General features: G+C 45.5%; 1 protein-coding gene across 2 annotated transcripts in view; it reads left to right on the top strand.

Annotated features, from left to right (window-relative positions):
* LOC132459350 (collectin-10-like) overlaps positions 1-9,672 on the top strand; it is a 9,990-nt gene extending 318 nt beyond the window's left edge. The window contains exons 2-7 of one of the 2 annotated variants that reach the window (XM_060053817.1): positions 2,196-2,267; positions 5,818-5,889; positions 6,940-6,993; positions 7,390-7,485; positions 7,848-8,053; positions 9,045-9,666. In XM_060053817.1, coding sequence (XP_059909800.1) covers positions 2,196-2,267; positions 5,818-5,889; positions 6,940-6,993; positions 7,390-7,485; positions 7,848-8,053; positions 9,045-9,266 — 722 coding nt within the window. In that variant the 3' untranslated portion in view covers positions 9,267-9,666. Of the gene's footprint in view, positions 1-2,195; positions 2,268-5,817; positions 5,890-6,939; positions 6,994-7,389; positions 7,486-7,847; positions 8,054-9,044 lie in introns of both variants that reach the window. The other variant, XM_060053818.1, reaches the window with a different exon arrangement.
* The last annotated feature ends 656 nt before the right edge of the window (positions 9,673-10,328 follow it).

Here is a 10,328-nt window from a genome sequence, read left to right as displayed (position 1 = left end):
GGAGACTTGGGCAGACAGTGCATGTTGTGTGTGTGTGTGTGTGTGTGTGTGTGTGTGTGTGTGTGTGTGTGTGTGTGTGTGTGTGTGTGTGTGTGTGTGTGTGTGTGTGTGTGTGTGTGTGTGTGTGTGTGTGTTTGGGTGAGCGTGTGTCTGTTAGTGCATTTGTGGTTTGCCTTGAACTTTTGAAGTCCCTGGAAAATACTATATTTTAGAAAACGGATTCCCACGATGGTCTCTCCTTCCCTTATCTTACATCCAGCCATTCACCATGTCCCAAAACATTTCATATTTCAGCCAAAGAAAATCTGGGAAGCAGGGCCATGTGTCAAACAAATATATTTTACTAACGGACTGGAACATTTTCTATTAACTTTGGCTGACATCCGCCGCCTTCTCTATATTAATATTTTCATTTAATTTATTCAATGTGTAAAATGTTCAAATACTTTTGCTTCGTAAAACGAATTTGCAATCCTCCTGCGAACCATGTACTCACGCGAAAAACAGTAAGCACGAAACTACGGAATGGGTTCAATCTTTTTAGCAGAATTCCCCCAAAACATCGACGGATCAGATGAAAACCGAGTCCACACCGCCAGCCGCCTGTTCACCCACTAGTGTGAATAAAACCACCCACCCATAATGAGCTCTGAGTTTAAAGAGGCAGCGAGAACATTATGCCCTGTAGCTCGTTAGCTAGCGGTTAGCTACTTCCACCGCACAGTTCCTTAGCAGCGAACCCCTGCCCCCCCCCCCCCCCCCCCCCCCGCTCTCCGTTTAATAGCATCCAGTAGCGGGGTTCTGTGGAAGGCCTCCCGCTGATGCAGACAGCAGTAACCGAGTGGAGACAACAGACAGACCCTCGTAAACCCACCCAGCCAGCGAAACCCCACTCCGACTTGTATAACGGATTACCGTTTCATCAGTCCGATCTGGGCGGTTTGACAAACGCTATGCACAAAACCGAGCAGCCAAGGCCTTGAAAAGCTAAGGGTTAATTCCGCACATAACGGGTTTAAAGGCATGCATGCCTCGGTATATAAATAAAAGGGAAATAGGGATAAATTTAGTTAATGGTGAACACAGTTTGCCTCGAAATGGCAGGTCAGTTCCAGGTCTGGAACAGGGGTCCGTGGGTCTGCGGGTGAAGTGGATTCCTGGGGTGGTGGTGAAGGCTGGTAATAGTTCAATGAGCTCATGGCCTGTGGGTTGAGGCTGGGGGGGTGAGGCGGTGAGGGGGGGGGGGGGCTCAACAGCTGGACCACAGGGGGAGGAACACAGTATACAGGGTGTCTGGAGAGGAACAGTTCATACCCAGGGTGCTCCCGACGACGGAACAGAACAGCATGGAGTGTTTCTGGAGAGGAAGGGTGCTCCCGATGATAGATCAGATCAGGGTGTCTCGGACGGCGTTGGGCCTTCCTTGTGTAACGTGTTTACTGTCTCTCCTGAATGCACAAAGCAATTCTAAGTCATCTCTCTTGTTTTTCCTGCTACATATTTGTCGTATGAGGTGTATGGAAGAGGATAAGGTGTAAGATCAGGATAAAAATCTGAATTCTGACTTTAAAATCACAATTCTGAGATTAAAGTCAGAACTCCCAAAAAATGGTCACATGTGCCCCTGATCCTCATCCTCGTCCAATTTGATTGGCCGTAGTATTCTTGCACTCGTTCCGCTCAGTGTAAAACAACACCTCTTTGGGTTCCTCGTGAGCTCTCACAGGAACCCAGAAATAGTACGCTCAGCTGTGGAATGAACCGAAGTAAGGCGTGTGCTCCCGGAGGCTGATGGGTCTCTGTGAGTTATTCACTCAGTGCCAGCGTAGAATTTATTATTTGAACAGCTGCTGTTCAACTTGAGAGACTATTTACACAAGACTCAGGTGTGTGTGTGTGTGTCTGCGCATGTGTGTGTTTGTATGTGCGCAAGCATGTGCGTGTTTGTGTGTTTGTGGTGGAGGTCGGGGGCCCGACGTTATCATTTATTCAAATGTTTGGTACTCAAAATTAGCAAGATAACAGGCTCTCTTATAACATCATGTTTATTACTGCGACAATACTACTACTACTTCCACTACTGCTTCCACCAATGCAACCACTATCACGTCTATTGTACTGTACAGTACAGCTACTGCTACCGCTAGTTATTACTCTGACTCAGCCCAGACAGCTCTACCTGAACTTGTTTCCAGGAGACAAGGGGGAAGCTGGAGACGTTGGAGAGCAGGGGACCCAGGGGAAGCTCGGGCCCCCAGGAGCCCAAGGTAACTATCATCCCATTACTTGAGTGTGTGCTGGTGGAAGAACTGGTGGAGTGGCGACCACAACCCCATACGGCCTGCAGGATCCATCGACAGCCCAAGACCTGGCACCCCCGTTCTTCCTCCCAGCTGTTTGTTTGTGTCTGTTAGCAGAGCTTTCACACCGTTTAAACACAAACTCTTCATTCTTTGCTTGAAAATAAAGGGAAAGATCCAGAAGGTAGGCTATGTTAACCTTTCAATACATGTTAAAGTCAAATCAACGTTTTGCAAAGGAAAATTCCCATCTAATACCTTTAATAACATATCCTCATGGTGTAGGCCCGTATAAGATTGCACTGGCTCATCCCTTAAATACAGGATATGCACGATTATTTCTAACATGAAAAGTGACACTTTGCTGGATTTAGTGCTTTGTTTTGCTGCTATGTGAGCCGTACTTGGATAACCCAGGTCAGCTGTGCCGAGCGGTATCCTCTCTCCTCTGTGGTGAGAAGCAGAGTCAGACAGCCCCTGGGTGGTGGGGTAGGAAACCCCAGGTGTTTCCACCACTGACGCTGAGGAAGGCAGAGGCGCCTCATCGTGTGTTATGGATACTGTATTGGTACACCCCGACATGGCAGTCAATACACACATTCGATTGATGTACCGGCACACACACACACACACACACACACACACACACACACACACACACACACACACACACACACACACACAAGTGTATGCACAGGTGTGCAGCCACACACACGCGGGCACACAAATACATTTTTCAAACATATACACACGCACACATGGTTGCGAGCACAGGTGCATCCACACACACACACACACAGTCACAAATACGGTGAAACACACACTCAAACAAACAAACAGATACACACACACACACACAAGGATGGTCACACGCACACGCACACACACGCAGACCTAAATCACACAGGTCTGACTCTGTGCTCTTTCGGGCACCAACTTGTGGGATATACAGAAGCCAGGATACTTTGAGTCATTTCCAAAGTGTGTGCGTGAAAGAGGAAAGAAAAGAAACAGTTTTGCCTCCACGCTTCAACTTTTCAACTCCACCCTTTCTTCATGACACATCCAAGTCTCCAACGCGGCTTTTCATTTCCACCGCGCGGCACCCCTCGTCATTATGGTTTCCCTGTGTTTATGTTTCCGGCGGTCACGCACGACAGCAGGCTCCTGCTCGTAGCTGCTGGCCTGCATCGTTTCAGCGCAACCACGTGCAAAGGCACACGTACATACTCTCTGTTCAACAGGAAATTACAAAACCTTCCCTTCCCCACCGTCTCGCTACAGAAATGTTTTTATTTGTCTTTCGAAAGCCGCTAACTGACGGAGTGACGCTGCCAGTGATTTATTTGGCACGGAGCGTGTGCCACCGCCCCGACACAACCTGCTCAAGATAATGTGGTGGAATTTCCTCCCGATAAATTTCCCTGCAACAGACAGATGGATTTTTCTAAAGACCAACCGTTACCAGAATAACGGTTTGTATTTAATTGCAATGCTCAAATGCCAGGTAGGCCTCCAACAACATATCCCTTGAGCACTGATGATTTTTTTGGTTGTTTGGGTTTCTTGGCAGGTCATGAGTGGATTCAGTTTTGTGCGCGCGCAGCATTCCTCAGATCTGTTCAGGTGTAAGTCTGCTAAGTGAGGGTGAAATGTGTTGTGTTGGACGTTAGACGCCCTCGTTTAACTCTGCAGCAGCTGGAGTGTCCGGTCGTTATTCCAGTTAGAGGCTCGAGGTGATTAAGTGAAAAACAGTGGAGTGATAGGCGAGTGTTATCTAAGTTTAGACAGACCGTTAAACTGGCAAGCACACTCCTGGGAAAATCACAAAAATCCTTCAGAATGGCTTTACTTGAAGAGGGACACTAGGAGCAAACTGACTGAATTTAATATACGATATATATAGAAAATATACGATTATCATAATGGTCTTCCCCCTGTTTACTAGTTCCTCCACGTGGTTGCTTATCCCATGATGGGTGTCACTGGTTGACCTGTGTGTGTGTGTGTGTGTGTGTGTGTGTGTGTGTGTGTGTGTGTGTGTGTGTGTGTGTGTGTGTGTGTGTGTGTGTGTGTGTGTGTGTGTGTGTGTGTGTGTGTGTGTGTGTGTGTGTGTGTGTGTGTGTGTGTGTGCGTGCTATACTTTGTATACATAGCCTACAGGCTGTAACAGGTCATGTTGTAACAGCTTTGAAAGTACAAAAAAAAAAGTATGGGTTCTTTACCACAGTCACTGAGGCAAGCCCTTGAATCTCTAGTAATATTAAGCTGTGTGTGTGTGTGTGTGTGTGTGTGTGGGTGTACTTAAGTGTGCTTGTCTGGATGGGTCTGTTTTATTGTGTTTCAATGGTTACAGGGTGTATCGGCCTATATCTGGGGTATATTGGTGTGTGTGAGTGCGCGTGCGTGTGTTGTGTGTATGTGTCAGTTTTAGTGTTTCAATGGTCAAGATGTTTGGTGTATCGGTATCTGTTTATGGTCCTAGCCAATGTAGGCTTGTCACTTTCTCGGACAGTGAGTTTAACTCTTGTCACCTAATGTGGCACTATTAATTCATAATCATTAATATTATTATTATTATTAATTATGAGTAGCTGGCCCCCTTTCTGGCTGCAACCCATAAGTTAAACCCGGTCTCTATCAGATTCATTACCATAATGATGTGTCCCTGTTGTTCTTGTCAGAGCTGGTACTGAGCTTGAGTGTGGGTTGGATATCAGAATCCCCCACATGTCCACGAGGAGAACTGAAGCTCTCCAAGACCTCACACAGTTCCTCAGGCCTCACGCCTCCTGCCAGCTGCTCCTGTGGGAAGCGAAGGGGTGGAAAAGTGGGGACAGGGAGTCATTTAGAGGCTCAACGTCTTTGTATGCGCCTTAAGGCTCCACATGGCTGTGCAAAGTACTTTGCTTTTCTCTGTGCGAGGACAAGAAAATCCCTCTGAGTTGCAGCTCGGTTAATGTGATGTGTCCCTTAGAGTTTTGTTCATTTCTTCTGAGGGTTCTGACGGATTAATTCCTAAGGAAAAATACTCATTTGGGGATCCTCTAGTAAAACCTGTCTACCCAACTCTTCTCTCATTGAAATAATACTTTTCATATGCTCTCTAGCAGACTTTACAATTCCTCTCAATCGCTGAGTAACATTACCAAGTTGGTAATGTTGTTAACCTGCGCTAACTATCCATAACCCACTGGTGACTTAAGGTCAGTGATGTGTAAACTGCTGTCTGATATGAATTCTACATGTTCATATAATGTGTAATCTCTGATTATTAACATCTACATACATATATTTTTACTCAATTATTTTCTTTCTCAAAATCGTTAGCTCCATGCCTGTCACCCTGTCCTCTCTCTCTCTCTCTCTCTCTCTCTCTCTCTCTCTCTCTCTCTCTCTCTCTCTCTCTCTCTCTCTCTCTCTCTCTCTCTCTCTCTCTCTCTCTCTCTCTCTCTCTCTCTCTCTCTCTCTCTCTCTCTCTCTCTCTCTCTCTCTCTCTCTCTCTCTCTCTCTGCAGGGGCCACAGGAGAGACTGGTCTTCTGGGAGAGCCTGGTCACATGGGAAAGATGGGGCCAATAGGAGACAGAGGTATGACAGCGATTCCTCTCCTTCCAAAGCTTCCTCATCGTTATCTCTCTGGATGTCTCCGTTGTCATTAGAACAACACAAACTTAAGGGATCATCTTTGAGGATCGTTCATGTCCAACAATTTAGGAGAGTAATGAGGTTATAATTGCAACATGTTGTGGAACATATAGTTAAACATCAGGTTAATAACCGAGATAAGCCCTTCTTGCCTAGCAATATGGGTGTATGTATAACATTAGGGAGGTTAGGGCCTTCTCAGGCCTCGGTCTAGCAGGCTACACATAGATCTATGCCAAATAGAACAGATCTCTCTTCACATAGACTTAGATATCCCAGGCAGACAATATGTGGACCCAATGTCCTTGCCATCACTGGCATTTGAAAACTGTTATTTTGCTATATTTTTAGTGGTGATCCGACTTCCACACAAAGAACAATGAGCTAAAATATCACACTTTTTTTTTTAAGTATTGGCAATTTGAGTATTTAATATACCATTCATGGGAATACATTTCAAAAGCTCTACTTATTAAGTAATAACGTTTCCAACCTTTATGTCATAGCCTAGCCAAGGGGCAGCTACAGGTTGAAAGGCGCAATCTACCATTCTATTGCATCTTCATAAAACCAGGGTTAGGGTAAGCTACAGCTACATCATATAAAAACAGCATTCTGAATTTCAGCTTGTTGTAGGCCTATATGACTCTGTTTGAAAGGTCTGCAGATGGCGGTTAGGGAGAAATCACAGTTACAGCCTGGGTACACTTCAGGTACAACGTGGTCTCTTCCTCAAACAAAAACAACCAGGGTAGTTTTTGTGTGTTTTACCACTTCCCCTAAATGTGTAACTGCCGTCTTGGATAGTGTCATGTTATGTAAAACCAGGCATCAACTATTATTTCTACTCTGGGTGTGGCACTGCCATCTAGTGGTGTCATTTAATGACTACACCAAGCTACTGCCATGTTTCATGTCTCCATCAGACATCAATGTAAAACTACACAAGGTCTTAGATTGAGCTGATTTTGTGTGTTTTCATTTATCTTGCAGGTGAGAAAGGTGTTACGGGCTGGACTGGACCATCTGGAATACAAGGAAAACCTGGTGATTCTAATCATACACAATAAAATGAGTCATGATTAATAACTAGAGTACTAGCATGAATAAAAAACTATAACGTGTGAATTATTATTTATCAGCAGCATGTCCACTCATAAAAACGAGTTAAACTAGTGGCTTGCCGCAATGATGAATCATGATGTTGTAACACAGAAGGAGTGGGCTGTGAATGGAGCTTAACCCAAATCTAACCCTAGCAGCGAGAACATGAGGTTTAGATTCTGCTCTTCTGTTGTTCTGGATCCAAAACTCCCTGACCTGGTTCAAAACACGCCATTTAAGATCTAGAGTCCAGCATGTGGTCGATACGATACAATGCATGACCCGTGTGTCTGAAGGGTGAAGAGCAGAGGATGAGAGGTTGTGTGTTGAACCCATCAGGTACAACCTGTGACTGTGGGAGGTACCGGAAGGTGGTGGGACAGCTGGACATCAACATCGGACGACTGCAAAACGCTCTCAAATTTATAAAGAACGGTATATTAAAAGTTCAGTATTTGTGTGAACATGTTGGGTAACAAATGCCTAATCCAGGTTATGATATTAAATATTCAGTCATACTGGGACAATATATGGACCTAGTTCAAAATAAATTTTTCAAATATTGGGACATAGTTCAAATCATAAAAGCAAGAAGACATGTTACATAATCTCTTCCTAACAAAATGAAACCCATCTCATGTGTTTATACCACACTGTGCCCTCTCACCACTTACCTGCACCGCTCAAACCCTTCTCGACCCTTTGGACTTGAACCCGAACACTAGTAGAACTGTGTACACACAGAAGGAATCAAAAGGGACCTATAATAACCCCTGTTACCCCTCCGCCTGCCGTAGTGCTCTTGGGCCTGAGGGAGACGGAGGAGCGCTACTACCTGCTGGTGACAGAGTCCCGGGCCTTCGAGGAGGCCCTGGTCAGCTGTCGGCTCAGGGGCGGGGCGCTGGCCATGCCCAAGACCAGGGACGCCAACCGCCTGCTGGCCGACTACGTCAGCGGCTCGGGTCTCACCGCCGTGTTCATCGGCCTGCAGGCCCGGAGCGTGGTGAGTGGACCCGTGACACGCTGCCAGTGAGAGGCCGGTTTGGAAGTAGAGGACAGACTTTTATAAGTCCAACCTCACATTTATAATTGTGAAGTTGGACTACTATGACTTAGAATTCCCGGCTAGAGACACTCGTGGTCTTGTCGATTGTATGCGTTATATGTTTTTGCATTTAAAAAGCCCATTCAAATATTTTACTTATTGTTACAATAATGAAGGGATGCAAACTGAATTTGGTAACAAGGCCTTGATTGAGCAACGAGTGGGAAAGGATGTTTAAAGAAGTTACATTGTCGCTGAGTTTGTTTTGATTAATTCAAATCATTCCTCAGCAACAGCGCCAACGCTGGGTGGAAAAAAGAATTGCAAGACTGCAATTAGCTTGAATCAGGGCCTGGTGATGTCACTTGTCCTGCTATCAATTTGAGCCAATGAGAAACAGTTTCAACTCAACAAGCTGTGTTATGAGTTACCGTGTATCTCCAGAATTGAGTTCACATGTGGGGCTTTCCCGTTAGAAACCCCCTCCCAACACCAGACAATGCCAAACAGAGCTCACGGGAGAACCAGCCCAAGGGATCATGGCATACACAACTTTTCAATGGGGCCTCATTTCCCTAAGCAGTTATCTTGGTTCCATCTCGGTCCCAGTTCCTTCTTCACTGCCCCCCTGTGAGCTAGCGCTGACATCCAACATGGCTGCAAGGTGAAAGAGTCCCGAGTGAAATAGTTTTAAGCACTTAAGCAATATTGATTCTCTTTCTTCTGTAAAATCTACTTATTGTGAGTCACTTTGGATAAAATTGTCTGTTAAATGCCCTGAATAAAAATAAAAAGATAAATATGTTTCATATATATATAAATATAATATAATATATAATATAATATGAATATAAATGAGAATGTAAATGTAAGCCCTCCCTTCAGGTGGTTCCGCAGTGTGCTTCTGGAAACTTCTGGAATCTCTAAAAAACGTTCATCGTGTCCCCAGAACGGCACCAGGACCCAGGAGGAGTACGTCTTCGCGGACTCCAGCCCTCTGGGGGGCTTCGCCGCCTGGGGCCCAGGCCAAGGGTCCCCCAGCGGCACCAACAACTCCAGCTGCGTGGAGTTGCTCGACACCGGCAGCTGGGCCCCCGCGGCCTGCCACCTCGCCATGTTCTACATCTGTGAGTTCCCCAAGACCAGGAGAAGAGTTGGCGCTGCTGGTTGAGGAGGCGGAGGTGGAGGTAGTGGTGGTGCTGGTGGTAGTGCTGATGCTGGTGGTAGTGGTGGTGCTGTTGCTGGTGGTAGTGGTGGTGGTAGTGTTGCTGGTGGAGGAGGTGGTGTTGCTGGTGGAGGAGGAGGGGGTGGTGGTGCCACGCAAGGTTGATGGGAGGAGTGGACTGATGAGCGGAGATGCCAAAGGGGGCTCCTCCTTTGGAATCCAAGATGGCCGTCTAACTGTAGACACGCCAACTGCGATTTGTTTGTTGCTCCATTTTCCCTCTCTTTTTACTCGATGTGATGTTTACACTGCAACTGACCCCACAAGCTTGACATTTTAAAAGCCATGGACAAATTAACCCTTTCATGGATTGTTCTCGCACTCTGTTATTATTTTCATGAAAATAAATGTAAAAAAAATTGTTTGTGTGTTATCATCTTTTATTTTTATCCTTGATCTGATTATCTACAACTTGGCTCTTGCAGTATTGCAAAGGTGTTCATTTTTCCTTTTGTGTGTTCTTAAAAGTGAGAAACATATAATTATTGTTAACAAATAGACGCTGATAAGGGATTAAAAGAGGCCAAGTGAATACGAGTAAAGTCCAGTTTCTCCCTAATAGACCATAACAGAGAGCTCTTTCAGTGTACGTGGCTGAGGCGAAAACAGCAACACGTCCTCCCACTTTATGCCCTTTCCTCCATGTTTGAATAACAGTCGCTAATGAAAAATAAACAGCCAGTCCCGTCTCTCTGGGATACAGTTCCGCAGTGGGCTAGCAACACCATGGGTTTTAATGAAGCAGATCAACACCCCCAGATCGCATTGATTCTAGTAACACTGGGGGAAGGCCTTGTCACTAGGAGCTAGACAGAAACTAAATACTACGCTGTGTGCCAGCTGCCCTTTTCTAAGGTTATGTCAACAGTGGCCGTCTATATATTTTTTAAAAATCGAGCAAACCATTAACAATGGCTGGCAGTCGCTCTATCTTCAAGACAGGATTTGGAAAAGATACCAACTTAGTTTTTTTTTTATAAATATATTACAGAAGGTCATTACATAATA

This window comes from Gadus macrocephalus, chromosome 6 (genome assembly GCF_031168955.1).
Source record: "Gadus macrocephalus chromosome 6, ASM3116895v1".
Lineage (NCBI taxonomy): Eukaryota > Metazoa > Chordata > Actinopteri > Gadiformes > Gadidae > Gadus > Gadus macrocephalus.
This window is presented reverse-complemented; position numbering and strand designations above follow the sequence as displayed.